At 38.2% G+C, this 23,743-nt stretch overlaps 1 protein-coding gene across 5 annotated transcripts in view; it reads right to left on the reverse strand.

The window, feature by feature from the left end:
* sntg2 (syntrophin, gamma 2) overlaps positions 1-23,743 on the reverse strand; it is a 93,607-nt gene that overhangs the window by 59,137 nt on the left and 10,727 nt on the right. For 3 of the 5 annotated variants that reach the window (XM_027274700.1, XM_027274696.1, XM_027274699.1), the window contains exons 2-7: positions 5,884-6,021; positions 5,711-5,767; positions 5,502-5,559; positions 4,214-4,257; positions 2,930-2,971; positions 1,781-1,868 (exon numbers count right to left, since the gene is read on the reverse strand). In XM_027274700.1, coding sequence (XP_027130501.1) covers positions 1,781-1,868; positions 2,930-2,971; positions 4,214-4,257; positions 5,502-5,559; positions 5,711-5,767; positions 5,884-6,021 — 427 coding nt within the window. Of the gene's footprint in view, positions 1-1,780; positions 1,869-2,929; positions 2,972-4,213; positions 4,258-5,501; positions 5,560-5,710; positions 5,768-5,883; positions 6,022-6,838; positions 6,888-23,743 lie in introns of all 5 variants that reach the window. The other 2 variants (XM_027274697.1, XM_027274698.1) reach the window with 2 other exon arrangements.

Raw genomic sequence — 23,743 nt, forward strand, 5'->3', positions numbered from 1 at the left:
CAGAGATGTATAGTAACGAAGTGGAACTACTTAAGTGCTGTACTTAAGTACTAAAATGCAGTATCTGTACTTTTTTGGAGTATAATTTTTTCCCCCAACTTCCACTTTTACTGCACTATAATTTTTTAATTAATTTAATACTTTTACTCCAATACATTTTTCATGTGCTGAATCGTTACTCGTTACTACTGTAGCATCCACCTGGACGCGTGATGAATGACGAGGCGTTATTCAACAAACCTGCATTTATTGCTGAACGTTTGGTTACAGGACTCGGTGACTGTCGGCCGTAACCACACCAAAAAAACCAACAGAACAGTCCCGGTCTCACACATCAACCTCGCTCGTGCGCTGTACGTCATACACCTGACTCACCCAGGCGTGGTCTCTCTCACCTGCTCCCACGCCCCCTTGCTCTCGCATTCATTCAGACGCATTCACAGACCATGGGAAACCATAGAACTCTACCATGAACATTGTAACACTGTAACATTAGAAGTTGTGCCTTAATAAATATTTGAAATAATATAAACAACAGTACTTGTACTTGTATTTTTACTTGTACTTTTACTTTCAGTACTTGAGTAGCGTTTTTTTTACTTCTACTTGCAATACTTAAGTACAAAACATTTTAAATACTTTTGTATTTTCACTTAAGCATGGTGTTTAAAGAACACTTCAACTTCTACTCAAGTCAGTTTTTTGATATAGCACTTGTACTTTTACTCCACTCCTTTACTCCAGTACTTTATACATCTCTGCCTGAAAGTAACTAAACTAACAATATAATTGCCATTTTCCCTGATTAATCATTTGGCCCTATAAAACAAAAATTCAGTTTTACTATGATGATATAGCAGAAGGACCTGTTAAAGAAGCTAAAACCATCAAATGTTGGGCGTTTTTGCTTGAGAAATGACTCATCAAAATTGTTCGTCATTTTCCATGAACTCATCAATTAATCATCTGCAGTGGAATTGTTGCAGTACTATAATTAAATCCAATCAAACCACACCCACACATTCCTGAGTGTTAATTATTACACCACACCCACACAGTCCTTCAGGGTTAGACTAATTATACATAGGCGTCGACGAGGGATATATCTTTTTATTTATTTATTTTAACTGATTGTTGAAATATTGTTAATGGATATTTGAGCTGAGAAAAAAAATGAAGATTTGAAACTAATTATTCACAGGCTTTAAATTATCCATGTTCAGGGTTAGCAACTTACTAATTAGCTTCTAGTTTCTCCAACATGTTACCTGCTATTTTTGTTGTTCACAGTTGATGATTTTTGAAGCTATTTCAGGTCATTCACTCCTCTACATGATTTATAAAAAAGAAACTTCCCCTTATTTTAAGACAGTGCTCTGCTAAACTTTCCAAATTTTACAATTTCTTTTTGTCTTGAGAGCTGCTTCACGTTCTCATTTTCTTGCTTGCCAATATCAACTTTTACCGGCTCCACATGGATGATTTTAGCGTCTTGTGTTTTCATCTCTTCAAGCTGCTGAAGGTAACTACAGGAGCAGGGCATTGCAGCTCTGGGTGTTTCTGACATTACTGCTTGCCTCAGGCCACTGAGCATGACATTCTATTACTTTGAAATAAATGCTCATCTATTGAACTGCTTTAAAGCGTCAAAGTGGGCAAAAAGACAATCTCCCATAAGCACGGTTTATTCCTTTATTGCCAAAAAAAAAAGAAAAAGAAAAGTTGAGTCAAATGAAGGTTATTGTAAGATTGCATAGCATCAAAACTTCAGAACTCTTACCTAGAGGCAGTTTCAGAAACGATGGAACTTCTCGGAGGTACCGAACAGTGATGGTGACCTCATCTCCTGCAGTGCGCAAGAGGTGAACCTGACAGAGGTGAGAAATTTAGATAGATAGTCAGAGAGAGAGAGCGAAACAGACAGAGAGAGAGGGAGAGAGATTGTGAGTGATGCAGCGAGGTAAAATCTAATCTCATATGACTCAAACGAGCCACAGTCATGTCAAGCTGTACACAGCTTGAGCAAACAAAATATAAACAGGAGATGAGTGGAGAAAATGTAATCATCAAGTTAAAGCCTGACAGAAGTAACATCGCTTAAACTATAAAAGAAACAAGTCAAAGGCCGCTGTTTCTCGCCAAGTGACAGCTGACACCGTGAAGTAATTACACTCTGAATATCTGATGTCTAAGCGAAATATCATGGTCATGCTATGCTGTAGTTTGAAAGAGGCATTCAAGTAAGGTTAGATTTAATGGATAAAATATGAAATGTTTCCATCTTCCATGCATCATGGAAAATGAAAGAGCAAATGATACATCCAACTGTTATGTCTAACGCATAATGCAAGCTTACTTCTCTGTAACCTACATGCACTTTTGCTATCAAAACCCTCGCTATCCTCACGAGCATTGTGTGGTAGCCCTTGTTACTTTACCCTGCGCATCTGTCAGTACTGCAAATGTGACAGCCTGCCATTAAAAGCTTTGGATTTTGTTCTGAAGAGAAACTGCTCATTATGTGTTTTGACGCTTTGGAGGTGAATACAGTGAACAGCTGTTTGGGGCAGAAAGAAATGACAGCCATGGGAAGAGAGTGTGTGTGGGTGGGATGGTGGCAGAGAATAAAGAAAATATTTAACAAGAAGAGATGTGAAATTGTAGAAAAACGCTCCCAAACATTAGCGCCCTCAATTCCTGTACAGCTTTTGATACCAATCTACTCCTTTTCAATCTTTTCAATTTGTCACAGTGTAAACCAAAAAAAAAACTGGCTCCTACCAAGATGACAACTCAGATTGTTGATGTGCTGCTCTATGTTGATAGCCACTGCCATTTTGATGATGAACTTCAGAGAAGAATTAAACAGTGATGGATAGATGGAGCAGCGTGTTGGATTTTTACAACAGTTAATTACAAATATACTCACAACTTCCTCATGAGTACAAGGCTCTACATTAATGCCATTGACCTAAAGAAACCAACAAAGAGAGTGGAAAAGCAAATAAATAAATATTTAGTGGAAAGTGCGTACTTTAGCAAAGCCCTGATACCTCTACTAGAGTCAGAAGGTGACAAGTATTTGACTTGTTCGTATGATGGATGGGTCACTGATCAAACCTACAGGGGCAGGCCTAGGATCACTGGACTAAACCTCTGTATGAAGTGACCAAACATTTCTTATTGGAAAGTCAAACGATCACAAAGACCCAAAGGGACCACAGAAAATGGCAGAAATGACAACAAAGTGATACAAAATGACCATGAAGAGACGCAGAATGGCCACAAACAAACCAAAAACCACCACAAAGACCAAAAACGACAAGAGACGCAACACAAGCACAAAGACCAAAAACATTGACAAAGACCCAACATGACCACAAAGCAACACAAAAGGATGACGAAGATCCTTTGACAATACAAACAGAAACGAGCCAAAAATGACCAGAGAGACCCAAACTGGCCACAAAGAGATGCACTACAGCCACACAAAAACACAGAGATGTAAAGCGAGCTTGAAGAGATGCAAAATGATTGCAACAGATCCAGTGACTACAAAGAGTCTGGGTGTCTATAAACCTGCCCCTGATTTGCTGCATCTCGTATGTAGGTATGTAAGTATATGCAATATTGTGCAGTGTGTCGTTTCAAATAATCCATATGCAAATGAACATGAAACTGGTGAATCAAAAGGTGGAAGCAATAGCAATTCATTTCATAATATATCTCATAATAATGTCCGATATGAATATTGATATTGCTTGTCTGTCCAGTGAGTCTACTTGATATTCTAGATAAAGAACACATCCAATAAACCTGCCAGACAGATTCAAATGAACTTTTTAAAAGATTAAATGAATATCATTACATATAACACTTTTGGGTATAGATAATTATTCCAATGGAAAAAAAAAAACATTACTTGTTGGTGACCTCATGATTTATCTACCACAGAATCTGACAATGAAGTATTTTTGTAGATAAATAGAATATATTTGACCACAATATTATCTCTTAAAAAAAGAGCAAAGGGACAACCACAGGCTCATTTGATTAAAATCATGCAGTTGAAAATATTCTCCTCCTCTTTCCTAAATGAAATTATACTCTGTCAAAACAGGAGAGGTTTCAAATTAAGATGCAACAAGTCGCCACTCTTGGCAGTGACCCAAATCAACCTCGAAGCAAATAAGTCATGAACTGATGTACCAACCTGCAACACAGCATCCCCGACGAACAGCTTCCCTGTCTGATCAGCTGCAGGCGTCAATTGTCAAGTGTCAGAGGTTAATGAAAACATTAGAAAATAATTGCTCATTTCATACATGGTAATGTGGTGGAAATAGCAATCAGTATCTCTGTCTGACTAATCACTGGCAACATCCTACAGCTCAGAGAAAGAACACAGGAAAGCATGAAATTTGAAACTAATCAGGATATAAACTCATTTGCAGCAGCACGGGAGGAAACAATGAAAGCTCTGTTGTGAAAAGATTTGGAAAGCTCTGTGAAAAGAGCTCTTAACGTCCCCGGGGATATGAAGACATGATTCTCTCGTATGTAAAAAGGTCTTAATGGGGATGTGTGCAAAAAGACAAATTACAGGGAAATGATTCACTCATGTGATGCTGTAATCATCCATAACAGGAGACTGAGAGGTCATCAGCTCCTACCAAACATGACTGAAGTACATTCTCTTCTTGCTAACCAAACGATGACAGGAAATATGCTGAATGTATATGGAAAGATTACAAGTTTTCATCTTGTGTTTTAGAGCAAAATATTGTTTTGTCTCCTGTGAGAGTTAGAAGAAGGAATACATGCTAATCTCATGCAATAAAGTTGAAATCACGACAGGTTTACCCTAGCTTAGCATATAGACGCCAACATCTCTAACCTGAGTCCGTGTTAGAGGTATTGGTAGGGATTTTAAGAGCCGGGCTAACTGTTTCCCCATGTGTCCAGTCTTTGTGCTAAACTAAACACCTCCTGATTCCAGCTCCACATTAAAGTAGCATAAAATTGGCAGAGTTTTACAATGGTTATGAAAGATGTGAGCATTTTCAAGGCAAGGAGTCTCTAATGTAAGATGCTTTTGTATTGTGGGAAAAGTAGGCTCTGCTGCATCTTTTTACTTCTCTTTCTGTAAGCCTGTCGAAGAAATAAATGTAAGAAATATTGGAGATTTGGAGAAGCCCTTAAATACTCAGACATGAGACTGATAAACCTTCCATCTCAGCTTTTGTGAACACATTTCTCTCTTCCAAATTGGTAACTTTTATCTTTGATTATGTACTAATACTTACTTATACAGGTTATTATTATTATTTTTTTATTAACAATGCTGTCATTCATTATTCATTAAAAATGTCACCTGTAAAGTATTTAGTATCTCTGTCTAACTTAACATTTCTATAATCAACCTGATTCATGACATTTACCACTGCATTAACAACCATTTCAAATCCAAATTGCAGTATAGAATTAAGATACTTTCTTACCTACTTGATCTTTGAAAATCTTAGAAATAACCACAGGTACGTTGTGCTCTGCACCCCCCTGAAAAGAAAGATGAGAACGAATAGTGTTAAGTTTCTGCAGTGAAATTTGCTAAAATGACTCTCTCAGACAAACAGTAAACTCTGCAGTGCAGCCCAAAGATTTTTCATTTCCACTTTAGTCTCTCCATAATGAAAACTTATCTGCTTACTTTGATGCTTAAGCCCAGACCGCCAGTCGTCTGTCTTCGCAATACAACAGTTCTGTGCTTTAGAAAGTGGGAGTTTTTTATTGGCAAAAAGATATTGTGAACACTGAAACAGTATTCTGGAGTTATGCAGCATGAATTACAATGCCAAGTCTCAAGCCCTCGGGCGCACTTACATTTACTTGGGATTCACTTCCACTTGTGCAAACCACATCCAGCTTCTGTATGGTTAATACCTCTTTGGTCAATTTCAGGCAGACATCATAGGTATTGTTGGTCTCCTCATTGTACAGCAAAGCAATTCCAGATTTTGTCTGTTGGAAATTGAGAAGAGCATTGACATTTTGCCAAGCGAAGCAATTATGTACACAATGAACATTTTAATCCTCTTTTCCCAATGTGCCATTTATGTACCCCATTCTACTGGTGTAGTTTTAGGTTAATTGGTTTTGCCTGACGTTGAGGAAGTGTGAACCTTTGTGTGATAGAAAAAAAATGGATTGCATGCTTTGAATTTTATATCTTCACCTTACAAAAAAGGGGATGCACAAAAGTTCAGAAAATTGGGTGAGACTGTCTGACTATGAGGACAGAAATGACGACAGCCAACTCAGATAAAAGAGCACAGCACAGTAATCACACTTTACTCTATGACTATCTCAGTCAGTGATTAGATCCCAAAAACACCTCTAAACATAACAGCTCAGTTTAATCCCACCATCAAATTTAATGCATCATTCTCTGATCTTTCACTGCTCAATCACTATCTGCAAATACCTAATGCCCAAACGCTGGAGTAGCTGTGATGAATTAGAAAATGCCTTTTGTCTAGTAGTGAATCAATGCCGGAGGGAGGTTTTAAAGTTCTACAGTGCTATTAGTCATATTTCATATGGTGTAGATTTTAAAGGTGTAACCTTTTTTTGTTTGTGTGTGTACCCAACAGTCCTATCAGTAAGCTCAAAGACCCCTTCATCAAACAAAATGTTATAGTCCATATTGCATGTTCTTCTGGATTAAGTCTGAACTGGGCATTTCTTTAACACCATCTTATTCTAGAAATAAAGGGGTTTTTAAATGTTTTTGCTACACCCAGGTGGAATAAATTTGATACATTTGAAGTTGAATCACCTGATTTCTCTGGTAGATTCCATGTCCACCATTTGCCATAGTCCTGTACCTGCAATAGTTAGATCTGAGTGAGCTGTAGTGCTTAGAACAAATGCAAACTTTGTCAAGCCAAGTTTATTTCTATCAACACGGCAGAAGCAGGATGTTACAACCATTATCCTTTTAGCAGTCCATTTTCACTTCTTTTCTCACTACTTTTTACACACCAAGTTACATGTGGTCTTCAAGAGTTACATCATTCTCAGGTTGGTGGTTAACTTGTTATATGATGTCAGCCTTTGGTATTTCATAGTTTATTGGTCCTTGTGTGACTCAATATAATAAAGATGATCCTCAAACCAATTTGTAAACCTTATTCAGACAAAGACAAATGGTTTGTACCTAATCCTGATTTCAATTTTTTCCACCACTTCTATTTTCTATAGATATTTATGCTCTCAGAAGGATGAAATCTAATGGTGTTCCTCCTAGTGGAACAATGAGATTTTAGTGCAATGAATGGCCTGCCATTCAAAATGTTATCTCTATCTTCATATGAATGCAGAATCTGTAGGCGAGGGACCAAGATTTCAGCACTGATAGCATTTGTCGTCCAAGTAGTATTGGTAAGTCGCATTTGAGTGGGCAGAACACATTTGCCAAAATGCAACCTGGGCACCCATCAACTATTGTCTGATGACGATTTAGCTTTTTTATTTTATGTGTTCATGCATATTTGTGTATAGAGATTAGCAGGATTGTCTGCCTCTCTCTTCATTCTCACATATGGACTTGCTGATTGGACTGCAGAGTAAGTCTTGGCCTGGAAATCGTCATCAAGAGGGTTCTGAGATTGCACAATTTGCTTCAGACTTTTCTGTGACATTCAACTGTCGAGCTCAATCCAATCATCAGTTCTTTAATTTGAATTATCAGACATTTATGACCTCAGCTGTACCTAATCAACGCTGATTAGCAAATGTTGGCGTGCTAACATTGCTACTTACATGCTAAGGTTAGACTCAAGGCCCGCGGGCCACATCTGGCCCGTGAATGAATTATCTTTGTAGTGACACACTGAAGGCAAAATATGAATCTGTGGCTGCAGAGTTTTCACGTTCCATCCCCGACACAATGCTCCAGCTGGGCTCCCAGGCTGCTCAAACCCTTTCTATGTTTGGCAGCACATACTTGTGTGAACAACTGTTCTCTTTGATGAAGATGAAAACAAAACTTCACAAACTCTTACTGATGAACACCTTCACTCAATCCTGAGAATTTTCTCAGCTCAGAGCCTGACCCCAGACATTGATGAACTTGTATCCAAGATGAGACACCAAGCATCTGGCTCAGACTAGTAAGCATCACAGAGCAGCAAATGGTGCTTTGACGCATTTTCAGTTTTTAAATGCAGTTTCATTTTTGCATTTTTTTCCTCTTGCTACTACAGGACATTTGATTTTTCTTTGAAGTAAATTACTTTTGGGCTGTTGTTTGCCTGCAGAAAACATTTTCACTTGAAATTACTCAGGAAAAACTGCAGATAGAGCCATGAAAAATTAATGAAACTGATTTTATTGCTTTTATTTTTATTTCATAATTGATATTGTTTTATAGGCAGTAATCTATATGCCTTGTTAGTTCCAAGTTTAATATGTGCAATAAGGTAGTTTCAATAAGTTTTCAATAAACGTTGAACCCATCCGGCCCTTCACTTGTCGCAATTTTTTAATTTGGGCCCACTGTGTATTTGAGTTTGACACCCCTGCTGCTAAACAGTATACCTGCTATGCTCGCATCGTCACTGTGACCATGACAGTACGCTGACATTAACATTTAGCTCTAGTCTTCATACATAATGAAGCCTGATGTGTAATCTCTCTCTAACCTTGGATAGCTGCTCTGATCTAAATAATTTTTAAAATTGCTGAAGAGAGTGGTAAGATGCATTACCTTGATCCAATATGTGATGTCTTCGATATCACGCAAACAATTATGTACCCACCCCAAACCCCTTTATGTTGATGGATGATCTGACATATAAATAAATGAAAGGACAACATGCCATGCTTGATGAAAACATTGCCAGATTAAGTGAAAAGCTTAATATACAACGAGTGGACAAAATAAAAAGGAACACACAAAAAAGGTAGTCCAATACATCACAAGCAATGGCCTCAAAAGTTACAATAGAGCAGATATGAGCATTAGAAGCTTCACAAAGGCAGGATTTATTGCAATATGTTTCTGTTCTATTCTGTTATTGTGTCCACCCCCTCTTTCATTTGATGCTGTAGCATGTTTTACTCTCTAGGTTTTCCTCTTGGCTTGAAGTATTATCAAATGCCTCCTACGACCCTGTTGATAATAAGTAGTGTACTATTTATAGAGTGCCTTACCATTTTAACCCTTTTATCAATGCCTCACACCAAGCATTTTCATGAAAAGAACAGGGAAAATTACCAAAACGACTGAAAACACACATGGCTGTGTACTACTTTTTAATGTACTTTAAATAATTGTGTGTCTAAACCTAGGCTTAATAATGTACTGAAACGCTGAAGATAACCCTAAGGAGGGTAAGGATGATAAGACAGTGATCAGTAAGAAAGAATATTATAATGTATACTAAGAGAAATATACTAATGTTTGTTGTTTGTTGTCCCACCGTTCTTTTGCAAGCAATATCTAATTTCAGTATAGAACAGCAGAGGATTAATAGATGATGTACTCTCAAGTGGTCAGAGGGTGGAAAAAGTGACAATCACTGTCTGATAGAGGTCAACCAATTCTCTTTTAAGAGACTTTGGAATGAAGGTCATGCTCCGTTCTTGCCAAAGAAGACAGAGCATGAATTAAAGCTTCAGATTGTGGATTTGTGGAAATATGGCTGTTGGGCAACCCAGTGGATACATTTATGGAAGACACAAAACAAGTTTAAAATGTTGATGGCACACAAAGGCAGCATAAGTCAGTCTGAATGTCTATAATGGCAGAGGAAATCAGTTTCACCTCCCATTATTCTCCACTCAGTTACTATAGTTACTATCCAACCTCTTTTATGTCGTGTTGTTGTTTTTCGTCTTTTGGCTTGTCAACAGTGAATCTTAGGACATTCACACATAGCCATAAACTTTACATAATTATGTTCAAGAGGCTCACTGCATCAGGAACAAAAATCTTTTGTACACAAAAGCCTCTTTGTTCCTTTATTTTTCTACTGACTTTTTGAAGAAATAGCTACAGAGAATCAGAAACTAGTTCATGTGTGAACTTTAAGTCAAGACTAACAACAAACAACAAACTTTTAACTCTGAAGAAAACATCGAGGAATGTTGTAAAGGGACAGCTGCTGTAAATCAGTCATTGTTAGCCAACACTAGGTGATCTTATTAAAAATACAGGGGAAAAATGCTTTGTATAAAACTTTGTTTTCAATTTGGGAGAAAATTAAATATTCAGACCTGTTCAAATTCAGACCGTTTCAAGAAGTTAGACTCTGTGGTGTGGAGGTGCATTACGCTATATGGGTTCCATCACAATGAATTGTATTAAATTATGTGCTGCTTCACATTCATTTGAACTTTTTAATAAATATTTACTAATTATAGCACCACCGGATACATAAGCCATATTGGCCTATCACAAATATGACGTATCAGTGTATGTTATCTTTTTATGTATTTTTATTTTTTACAGAACATAATGCAGAAAAATATTCTTGGGGTCATTTGGACCAATTGTGTTCTATTTGTTTTTATGCATAGTTATTTATAATTATTAAACTGGTATATCTTATATTTTTGGGTATTTTGCAAATTATATTTTTTAGCAAAAAAATATAAATATTATATAATAAGTTTGTTTCAGTGTGCTGGTGTCATTTTGGACAATAAAGTTTGTTATTAAACTGTATTCTGCCTGTATGCCATATCTTTGTCACAGGTGTTTGATGCATCATTGCAAATATTGTGTCTTTACTATATCAAAATTTTTTACTCCTTAATATTGGCATGACCACCTGCCCCAGAAATCCAGTAATACTCTAGTCCTAACATTTATAGGCCATACAGAATGACACGTTCTAGTCAGTGACGGTGACAATACTCCAACTCCTCGCAAAGGCGGCTCTCAGATGTCAGTCAATGCAGCCATAGAAATAATTTTAGTTGAGCTTAAAATTTTTTAAACTTAACTAAAATAGTTGACATCAGTGATATCACATCTGATATCAATGCTCAAAGACATCAGGGGCGCCCTGATAGAGTGCGTGCTCAGTCCCTGCAGCAGCGGCCCAGGGTTCAACTCCAACCTGTGGCTATTTGCTGCATGTCATTCCATCTCTCACTTGCATTTCCTGTTTTTTTCTCTTCAGCTGTCTCTATACAATAAAACAGGTGCAGAAAGAAAAAAAAAAAAAAAAAAAGACATCCATCACATTTGTTGGGCAACCATTTATCAGCCAGTGTACCGACCTTACTTTGGTGCTGAAATAATGATGTAAATTATGACCTTTGAAGGAAAACATCGCTTGGCTTTATGAATTAGACACAAAACTGGATTGACAGAAAGACCTTTAATGGGATTTCTTATTTGAAAGCCTGAATTGATTCATTATCCATGGGTTACATTTTGTTTTTACTTCAATGTAGTATAAGGCATTGTGGATTATTGCGGGGATCATGGAGCAGTTACATATTTCCATGGATTAAGTCACAGAGTCCTCAAGAAATCCATAGTAGGAAAATGTGTGGGAAGTGGAAAGTGTTGCCCCCCCCCCCAAAAAAAAGAATACCAGCTCTCCAGCTTGTCATTTATCAGCCCTGTGCTTCTACCAGCTTGTTTATCTGTGAGTGCAGGTATGTGGAACCTATAAAGCATATTCTAGTAACTATGGTGCTGTCTTGCAATCTCTCATTTGTGTAGGAAACGATAGAGAGGATAAAAGCCAGTGTGCAGGACACCGGACCATAAAAGCAACATGGTTTCATATTCTCCTTAGGCAGAGATTCTTTAATTTAATGAAAAAAAAAAAACACCTTCAACATTCAAATCACATACTGCAGAATCACGAGCATTTGTAATATATTCAAAGCTGAAGTCAAAATCTCGTGAAAGCATATCATCTTCCTTGTGCTGACTGTGGTCAAATTGTGTCCTCTTTGCTGTTAAAACCTTATAGCTAACCTGAGGGGGTGAAGCTGACAGCCTAATGCAATCTGGTAGAAAAGCTCTGCAATATATCCTGAATTTGTGAAGCTTAAAATATCTGGTTTTGTTGTTTCAGTGACACTTTTAAGGGAGCTTTTGATTCACGTTTCAGTCAAAATAAATTGTGAGACCCAAGTTGTTTGAAAAGCATTACCATACAAAGTGCTGTGATAAAGTGACCTTTGACTGCTGAATATTCTCAATGGCAGCTTAGTTGTAAACGATTCAATAAAAGAGAAAAAAAAAAACGATTGTATCTCTTCAGTGGAAGTGGAGTGTCTGAGAAGTTTCACATAAGAAATGTACTACTTGGTTAGCCCAGGACCCAACTTGGATCGGGTCCATTTTACACTGAACAAAAATATAAGTGCAACACTTTTGTTTTTGCTCCCATTTTTCATGAGATGAACTCAAAGATCTAAATCATTTTCTATATACGCAAAATAACAATTTCTCTCAAATATTGTTCATAAATCTGTCTGAATCTGTGATAGTGAGCACTTCTCCTTTGCAGAGATAATCCATCCCACCTCACAGGTGTGGCATATCAAGATGCTGATTGGACAGCATGATTATTGCCTAGGTGTGCCTTAGGCTGGCCACAATAAAAGGCCACTCTAAAACATTCAGTTTTATCACAGCACAATGCCACAGATGTCGCAAGTTTTGAGGGAGCGTGCAATTGGCATGCTGACAGCAGGAATGTCCACCAGAGCTGTTGCCCATGAACTGAATGTTCATTTCTCTACCATAAGCCGTCTCCAAAGGCGTTTCAGAGAATTTGGCAGTACATCCAACCGGCCTCACAACTGAAGACCACGTGTAACCACACCAACCCAGGACCTCCACATCCAGCATGTTCACCTCCAAGATCGTCTGAGACCAACCACTCGGACAGCTGCTGCAACAATCGGTTTGCATAACCAAAGAATTTCTGCACAAACTGTCAGAAACCGTCTCGGGGAAGCTCATCTGCATACTCGTCAACCTCATGGGGGTATCAACCTGACTACAGTTCATCGTCGTAACTGACTTGGAGTGGGTAAATGCTCACATTCGATGGCATCTGGCACGTTGGAGAGGTGTTCTCTTCACGGATGAATCCCGATTTTCACTGTTCAGGGCAGACAGCGTGTGTGGTGTTGTGTGGGTGAGCGGTTTTCTGATGTCAATGTTGTGGATCGAATGTCCCGTGGTGGCGGTGGGGTTATGGTATGGGCACTCGTATGCTATGGACGACAAACACAGGTGCATTTTATTGATGGCATTGTGAATGCACAGAGATACCGTGACAAGATCCTGAGGCCCACTGTTGTGCCTGATGTGTGCATGATAATGCACGACCCCATGTTGCAAGGATTTGTACACAATTCCTGGAAGCTGAAAACATCCCAGTTCTTGCATGGCCAGCATACTCACTGGACATGTCACCCACTGAGCATGTTTGGGATGCTCTGGATCGGCGTATACGACAGCGCGTTCCAGTTTCTGCCAATATCCAGCAACTTCGCACAGCCATTGAAGAGGAGTGGACCAACATTCCACAGGCCACAAACAACAACCTGATCAACTCTATGCAAAGGAGATGTGTTGCACTGCGTGAGGCAAATGGTGACAGATACTGACTGGTTTTCTGACCCTCCCAAGACTCCACCAATAAAACAAAACTGCACGTTTCAGAGTGGCCCTTTTATTGTGGCCAGCCTAAGCCACATCTGTGCAATAAGCATGCTGTCTAATCAGCATCTTGATATGCCACACCTGTAAGGTGGGATGGATTATCTCAGTAAAAGTTAAGTGCTTACTATCACAGATTTGTGAACAATATTTGAGAGGAATGGTTATTTTGTGTATATAGAAAATGATTTAGATCTTTGAGTTGATCTCATGAAAAATGGGAGCAAAAACAAAAGTGTTGCACTTATATTTTTGTTCAGTGTATGTTAGGTCAGGTCTGATTGATTCGGTCCAATCGCTCATTTCCAGCTCTGATCAAGTGGTGTGTCATGATGATCACATGTGTTGTGGTGCTCTGAAGCAGATGGAGAGTGAAAACTGATACTCTTTCTGTCCAAGGCTACTCATTAATCGGTGACGCATCATGATGTGTCCAATGGCACTGTCCTCTCTGTATTTGGGTCTATTTAGATCAACCATATTTTAGGTCTAATTCTCTCTGGTCTGTTCAGATTGAGTCTGACTGTTCTTGGACCCTGTATGGACAACAGAGATGGAACAAAGTAGTTGTATTGCATGTCACAAGTAAGTCTCATAGTACTGACACTGGCTTGCAGAAAGTGCATTAACCAGATAACAGCCAAAAGTTTCACTTTGGCAAATAAGTAAGACATTAACATTAATTAATGATACAATAAATAATTTACTGTAGCAGCTTTGTAGCCAAAGACCCCTACATTACAGTGCCCAGAGTTCTTCACCTCATTAATTCCAACCAGACACTAAAGGCAAGACATGTATGTCTGTCTAACGCACATTACAAGATTTTTAGGTAGTGAAATCCTTTCAAGTTCAGTTTCCAAATCAAATCAACCCAATCATTTTAAGGTGAGGTTTTGAGGAAAAATTAAAGAAAAATAAAACTGTAAAGTTGCCTCAGTCAAGTTTGGTTTAGAAGGTCACCAAATCCTCAGTAGTATAAAAGGGAATACAACACTGAAGGAAAATCAAAGCTTAATTTTTATAGAGTTGTCTGTATACATCAAAGATAGTGAAAGTGTGAACATATATTGTTAATTAGGTACGCGAGGGGGATCTTTCTGGGCAGGAGGTGAGTGAACCCAAACAGAGATCAGATCATTCAGACATTGCACTCGAGATCTGCAATTCACTCCAAGACAGAAATATAAATTATGAACAAATACAAGTACAAAAGATTTTCAAAGAACATCTCAGCTTCATTAAATGGTAAAAAAAAAAACATGTTTGCAATTAACTATCCTGATGTTCGCACAAGAGATTGGAGAGGTAGTTTTGTTCGAGTACAAGACTAATAAATCTCTGCAAGGCTGAATGATTTGTTATTTTAGACCCACAAAAGGACAGGAGAAGGTCAAAGCTGAGCTTCTGTTGATGTGTGAAGGTTCTTCTAAATATACTTGGTTTACACTTTCAGTCCTCTATGAATTGGAGTGCAATTTGACCTGACAGTCCGTAATTAGCCAGATTTGTCACGCTGGCTAGAGGAGTGTTTATAACCATGTCACCAGTGGAGATCACGTCCATAATGTGCCTGAGGAGAGGGGGAGTTTAGGTCTTTCTGTTGATGAAATGATTTTATTTACATCACTAATTTCACACACAGTAAAGAAGATTAAATAAGATGTTAAACTAGACTTCTTATAAAATACCAATATTTAGAATTTGATGGCATATCATGGTGTAGTTCCTGATTGCAACCCCTCATGGCACCCTCTCCTTCCTAGCATGAAGAAGAAACTACAGTGGCCACTATGGCAGTTGAATCTTCATCAAGTAAGCAACACAGTTTCTTAAACAAAAGGGCAAAGTAGTGTCTGAAAGCAAATTCTCACCTTGCGTCATTTGTATGACTTTGTCTGCTGGATTATTTGTACGGGAAACCGGACCGGACAGTAGCACAATCAGAATCAGGTTTACTGCCAAGTAGGTTTTCATGTACAAGGTATTTTGAAACACAATGATCTCGATAAACGCAGTAAGCGAGAGAGAGAAAAAAAAACTCCAAAAGTCTAATCTCGAATATAAAATAGAAATTTGCAATAAGAAATATGAAACAAATATTAAAAATGTGAAATATATCTGTTTTTTATATTGACCACGTAATGTACAAATGTTCACAAAGTGCAATGTACAGAGATAATAACTCAAAACATGTGTGTTAATGTAAAGCATTGACCCAGATGTGGAGACTATATTAATGTAACGTGTAGCCTCGATGAGCAAGATAAGAGTCAGTGTCAGTGGGGGTCCCAGACATTGTTGATGAGACCAGCTGCAGTTGGAGGAAACTGAAGAAACTGTTCTTATGGTGTGAGGTTTGGTCCTGATGTGTTGCAACATCCTGCCAAAGGGGTATGCTTCAAAGATTCTGTTCATGTCCACAGTGGGAGGAGTTAAATATAATCTTTCCTGCTCGCCTCAGGGCCCAGAGGCATGCAGGTCCTAGAGGGGTGGCAGATTGCAGCCGATCACCTTTTCGACAGAGCAAATGATGCACTGCAGTCTGCCCTTGTCCTTGGCAGTGGCAGCAGAATACCAGATGGTGATGGAGGAGGTGATGATGGAGGTGTAGAAGTGCTTCATTGACATTGGCAGCTTGAACTTCCTAAGTTACCACATCCTCTCTTTTGGGCCTTCTTGGTGATAGAGATGATATTCCTCTAAGTGTCATGTCTGGACACGTCCATGTAGCTTAATGGTTGGATGTGCCATCGAAGTCAGGTGAAATAGTATAGCAGAAATCAAACAAAATCAAAGTGATCGTATTGCATGTCCCAAGTAAGTCTTGTAATACCAAGACTGGCTCGCAGAAACTCATCAGTAATTGGCAACAACTGATATAGTAAAAAGGAAACGGTAGTAGCTCTGTAGCAAAAAGGTTTAATGTGTTTTCAAAGTCAGGTGAAGTAGTAATAAGAGGAAGAAGGTCCACCTACTGTATGGAAGCGTTTGGGTCAAACAAACAAATGACTCTGATGCCCCGTATGAAACCAAAAGTGCTGACTTCTTGAGCTAATTTACCTAACATATTTAAAGTGTACTTCTGCTACCTCTCGGTAAATTTTAAAAATGCAGCCAAGGACAATCACGATAGGTGGCATGACCTAACCACTGTTCAGTGTCGCAGCAATAGAACTGGGGAAGCTGTGTTCCTGCATGGGGTGGGATTGATTTGTGACAAAAGCTGCCACCATGTTTAACCTGCTTCCAAAATGAGCCAATAGCAGAATATGTGAACTTGCACTAAAACTCTTAGGCTGTGGACCTGAATCTACCCTTCATCAACAGTATTAGATACCCGTATATGCTGCTTTTCATCTTAAAAAAGGGTTTGAGGACTTAGTTACCCTTTAGTTCTGCCAGGTATGTACAGAACATAACTCACAATATTTTCCCAAGCCAGGTAGTTTTGGTGACTAAACCTAACCAAAGTGCAACTGTTTCACAATGTCAACAATGCAAGATTTTGGAAATCTAATAGGACACTGCATAATTATTCTTGCCAACTGGACCAGAGCCTTGAGTGGCCAGAAATGAAGTATAAAAGGCACTGACAAGTCTTGTAAAAGTGGGAACAGTTTATCTTTATAACAAAAAACTACAAATAGGTCTTAATAAAGAAAATGATCCAAAACCAAAAAGGTGATAATTTTGCAGATAAGAATGGTAACAAAAGAAATAGCCACACTGAGCTGAACACATGAAGAGATGCACACAACAGGCAGTTTGAGCCAATATCACAACTCAAACAACGGCCAATAAAAATCACATAACACCTTTTACTGTGCTTTTTCTCTTGTATAAAATACCACTCGCACTGTGCCGTCATCGTAGTCTCTTATCACAGCTGCTTGCTGTCAGCAAAAGCTCAGCAATCCCACCCAAGTGAAGCAATTCAGCAGCGATAAAATATAAACTGGAAACCATTGTGCCCCCAAAGCAAGTCTTTCACTCAGTTTCAATATTGTAACTTTTTAATGAAAACCAACGACAGTGTAGAGCAGGGCTGTCCAAACGTATTTTTAAAGAGGGCCAGATTTGACAATGTGAATATGCCCGGGGGCCAATACTAACATTTGAAAAATAAAAAAAATGACCAATAAAAGTTACATACCAATGCACTGTTGTGTAACAATAATTTTTTTCATTGTCACAATTATCTTTTTTTTAAATGGCAATGTAACCAAATCTACACCAATCAGGTGTGAACAAATCTAAAAACCAGTTCTTCCTTTCTTTCACACCTGGAGTCAGATAACAAAGAATAAATTGTATGGAACACGTTAAGCTCGCATGAAGTTGAAACAAATCTGAACCTCATGTTCATTTTAAACATGACTTGTTATGACTAATACAAAGTCTGTTAACATTTAAGTTTAAACATATCACTCTCTCTTCTCTTTCACAAAATCATTCAGAAAGTAATATTTTGTGTCACATCTACAGATATATAACTCCAGCAGTTATGTTGTTAAAGGTTAACGTTTAGTGCATGCAAATGCTTCATTATGGCAACCGGAGAAGCTTTGGGCCACATGAAATCTGACTACGGGCCATGATTGGCCCCGTGCCGTACTTTAGACATCCCTGGTGTAGAGCTATGAAGAGTTTGAGTTTGCAGGGATCATGGTCAATTACAACTTCTAAGACCGGTGGTCTGTCTGAAACATAATAAACATAGACTGCTGGCCTCCGCACTGTAATTTACGCTGTGTGCAACTGACCAGATTTCACAGGATATCTATAGCACATCTACTTTGGAACAAAACAGAATGCTTTTCTGCCAGAGCAAGTGCCAGCAGGCTTTCTTTTTACAAAGAGAAGGCAAGGGTCATGCGAAATATCATGGTTTTTTAGAAACACAGGTGGGGCTACAAACTGTCTCAACCATCATATCAACTGTTTATAGTGTTTGTAGCGGTATCATAGTTGTGGCTCCAAAGGGAGTGGGTAAAGTACACTTTTCAGAGTTAAAAGAAGTGAATTAGAACGAGATCTTACTTGGCTTGGCACAACTGCAGTGGAAAAAAATCATTGTATATGCCCAGTGGACCATGAGTACCAGAACACTTTTTTTTTTTATCCTTGCATAAATATTCTGTTAAGAGCGATCCCAATCGACTATTTCAGTCTGTTTCACATTCCAAGTTGGAAATAAAGCACTGCTGTCAGAACACAGTATGTTTTTCTTTCAGAGCTCCACAGCCAGAAGAAACAGACACTTCACCAGGTACCACCTAACCGCTTTTACCTAATCCAAATTGTTCCAAATCCCTCATTAAATCTAATTAGAATCTTCCTTCATTTGCAGGTAACTAAAGTTATAAATAACTACACCTAAAAGATTCAATTTAGATCTGTGATCAGCTTTTGTTATCCAAGAAGGAGGAAACAGTTTCTAGTGGCAGCCTAATTAATGTTCACAACCTGTAGCTGCAATCTGTAAATGAGAGCAGCAGCATACAGTATGCTGATTAAATGTCCGTTCAAATAACAGGTGTGGACTTATTGCTTTGCACAATTTATCAAGTACTTTCTTCCGATATTGGAGATCCCGATGGATAACAATCAAGTTGTAGCAAACTGTGATGCAAATGAGCTCAACGTCGAGATTCTCCTTGCCTCTGTATGAAATGTAAATAGTGTCCTGTAAGCATGTTGGCTGAGCACCACTGACACTAGAATCTAAACAATTCATTCATGCATGCAGTCACCACTCTGCTGGTGTTGCTGCACTACAGATTAAAATTAGACACAGGAATCAATTTTCAGTAACAGAATGATGTTAAGAGTGTTTCTTTTTGCTCTCAAAAGATCTTTCAACAGCAGCCAAACATTTCATTTTAGACATTACAGAATTAAAGTTAATAAGCTGCAGCTGATGCAATCTACAGACATTTGACATTTTGAGCAGATAGGTTGTCAGCGGGGGATAAAAATGTGAAGCCTACTGATGTTACCTGACTGTGTTCTGCATTGCTCTTTGCGAATGAAAAAAGAGTGTGGAAGAGGAATAAAAAGTACAAAGAGAAATTAGTTTGTCTGGGAACACCATGAGTGAATTGCGGGAACAGTAATCAGATAAACTTGTGTTCTCTACTTCCTAAGTTTAATGCGTAAAGTGAAGTTAATATGCCGCTTGCAGTACATTCACATTAGCTGGGCAATGCATCTCGTGGTCAGGTGAGGTGTGTGTGAGTGGTGCTCTGTGACTTTAACAAAAGTGGGAGTGATATACAACTTTATACAATTATATATTATGTCAACGGGCAACAATGTGTATAAACCGCAGCTCGGAAATGAAACACAAAATAAAACTCTGTGGGGTCCAGCCCGGACAATGTCAAATAAGGCATGCCTTATAAGAGCACATCATTTTAAAACAAGACAACGATTATCTCGTCTCTCAGTCATGATTAAGCTACAACTCTGAACTAATGCAAGAAGAAAAGAATGTTGAATTTAAAATGTTAATTAGCTGTATACACTGGATAATACGGCTGCAACTAAAAATCATTTTCATTGTTGATTCATCTGTCTCGATTAATTGATTGGTTAGTTGTTTGGTAGCTGAAACTGATGGTAATATGGATGCAAGCCCTGAGTATATAATGACCATCAAGTATTTAGCCAAGACACAGCATAAATAGTGTTTCATTTTTTAAAAATGTCTAACATTGTGACTGGACATCAGCTGTAGTTTTGCAGTATCTAGAATGTCATTGCATCAGACCCCATTACATAAAAAAATAAATAAAAATCACAATTTAACCCCTAATAAACACATATAAAATAACTACCTAAATAAATATTATGGTGTAGGCTGTTGCTGTTTAGCAGATTGGTCTACTATTTTACTCTATTTTGACTTGTATGTATACTGTTTGCCTTGTAATTTTATTCACTCTTGTATAGTTTCTATTCTTATTTTATACACATGTATTCACTTATTGAACTTTCTCTAAAAAGGTGTTATTTATTTCCGTCCTGTCTGTGTTGCTGCAACACCTGAATTTCCCCTCTAGGGACCAATTAAGATTTATCTCATCTCATCCAAAATGGAACAGACAGCCCTGGTTAGATTGTGTCTAGTTCTAACATGCTTATCATTGATGTTTATACTCTTCCATATGCTGAAATTGTTACGTTTGTATACTTGAAGGTGACAGATGCTCGAAGAGACAGGGGTGGTACAGTGTCTCGACGGGGGCTTGCGGCTTATTTTTGTCATGTCGATCGAATCAAAGTCAAGGTTGAATATTATTGATCAGGCTTAAAGTGCATGAAAAAACATTTCCACTAATACAAGACATCTTAAATATAATTCATAAGATGTGGCACTGTACTAACGTGTTGAACTTGATATGATGATTAGGATGTGGTCGATTTCACTCTGCTACACACCAATCTGATTAAATCAACTGTAGAGTACTGTATTCTATAAAAACATAGGCTCTCGCAGTTTCTTAGCTTAAATTGCATATTAGTCATTTATTTATTGGACTTCATAGTCTGAAAATGGATTTATTCATTTATGCAAAACTAATACAGCAATACAGTGAGACACAGTCATTTCTGCCTCCTTAACATCTGATATAAAGATAGTTGATTTTACTTTGGAAAGTTTTCTTCTTCCACTGCAGCCAGACACTGATAACCTTGAAAACCACCACAACTGTCAAGTGACACACACGCGCACATACACACTGATACACAAACGTAGCCAGCAGCCAGAGCTTACTAACACACATTATCCAGACACACACATTCTCTGCTTCAGATCAATCACATAACGCCTGGAACAGTCATCAAACCAGCACATATAAGAAGTAGAATGCAGAAGAAGAAAAAAAAAAGTCCTCGCCTTAATCCACTTAGAGGCGTCTGCAGAGAATCACACTTTAGTTCCATCAGTTCATTTTAACACTGACAAACCCCTCATCATGGATTTCATACAGTTTCAGCCACGAGTCATAAGTTTTGATCAGTGGAACTGTCTCTGGGCCAGAGCTAGACATCACTCCAGATTTTCACTCTCTTTCTCTGGCTGCATACCTGACTACAATAAAAATCACATTCATTTGAACCCCGAGGTTGTTAATGTGCATGAAATATTGACTCCACTGAAAAAAAAAAAAATCAAACGCATACTGTGTAAAACCCCCAAAACACCCATAACAGTCGGAATCAGTTAAGTAAGAGTTAGGTTAAAAAGGCAGACATTTGGATAAATGTTTCTTTTGGTATGAAATGGGTGAGCTGCCTGTATGACAAGTACTGGATGATGTTGGCAGGTGTCACAATTACTGCATTTGTCAAGTTGAGCACTTTCATCAAGATCCTTTAAAGATCTTCACATTCTAGGTCCAAATGAGATTTAGAACAAACCCAGCACTATCCAGCTTTCCCTCTTTTATCAGGTCAATTAAAACGACCCCGGGGTTGTGTCTGCGGTGTACAGCTTTACAGTTACAGATTCATCATCTAAATGTGCCTGGGATTTCCTGTTTATTTGTTAATCATCATTAATCCAAGCAGAAAGCTACAATTTAGGGCGAAGATTTAGGCCTATTTTCTGTATTTATAAAAACAGAGAAGAAACAGCAGAAATAGATAGATATGGGGAATATTCTCATTTATTTGCAATAGTTAATATGCACACAAGTCGGGCTTCCACAGCAAAAAATGCAAGCATATAGATTTTGCAGACTGAGAGCTTGCATTTTTGCCCACACACACATTTTATAAGTTGCAAACATGCACGTTTTAGAAATTGTGCCAAACTGTGCCAAAGTTACCTTTTGTTTGCAAATGCGGACATGCAAAGTTGCCTGGCAGCTTTAAAGTAAAAAAAAAAAAAGAAGTTTAAAAAAGTCTTAATTGGATTTTCACAGAAATCCATTAAAAAACAGCCCAGAGATACAGCTGCACTGATGAGAATAATCCATCATTTGAAATGAGACAACTTTGGCGATTTCACCAAACATGGCTTTACCATGCTGCTAATTACCACATTTAGTGGAGCTATTTTCACTTCTTTCCATCAAGATGCACTCTTACATAAGGCTGGTAGCAGCAAAGAGGCAAAACTAAATGTGAAAAACTGTCTGCCTTCACACTCGGTTACTGCAGAAAAGATCTACTTTAAATACCACTGCAATGATTATAATAAAGTTGTGTTTTCGTAAAGTCGTATGAGGAAACTCACCAGTCATCTAATTTACACTGATGGATTATATTTATCAATGCAGCAGCATGTCTCCACAAGCTGTTTTTAATGTATTTTTGAAAACAGCAGGAGCTTAAGACATGCTGGGAAAACCTGCAGCAGCTTCTGACTGTGGTACAGTAAACACACAGTGCATGACTCTCCTCTTTACAGGCTGGATTCAGACACTGCATCTTCTCACATGAAATCTGTGTTACATACATGTATGTTCCAAGAATACTGCTAAACACTGGGGTGTTTTTAATGTTCTTATGCATGCAAGTTGTTCCTTTATAATCAGTGGTGAAAGAAGTATTGAGATCAAGTAAAACTACTAATGCCACACTGAAAAACCCCCACTAAAAGTGCTGCATTCAAGCCTTGCTTTGTTGAAGAGGCAGTCAGCCATAGTCTGTGTATTACCTACAGTAATATAATTACCTACAGGACCAGCTATAAAAAAAAAAAAATCTATTTCAATCTAAGCGTACGCTATATTTAGAATATTTTTACTGTTTTACTGCTGTTTCCAATAGGAAAACGAAGCCTTTCCATCAATCTGTGCACTCTTCAAGGCCACCACAGGTTTTGACAAAAGAACATGAGGCTGCCTGCCCACCGTTGCCTTGATTGGTTAGTTATTGTGTGACAGTGTTTTGCTCTAACATGAGTTGCTGTGGATCGAGGCAGCGGTAGAACAGCAACTCAGTTTCCTATCGGAAAGGGCTGGCTGATGTTAAGGTAAAGCAGGAAAACAAATACTCTAAATATAGTGTTCACTTAGGCAG

Source organism: Larimichthys crocea, chromosome XXIV (genome assembly GCF_000972845.2).
Source record: "Larimichthys crocea isolate SSNF chromosome XXIV, L_crocea_2.0, whole genome shotgun sequence".
Taxonomy (NCBI): Eukaryota; Metazoa; Chordata; class Actinopteri; family Sciaenidae; genus Larimichthys; species Larimichthys crocea.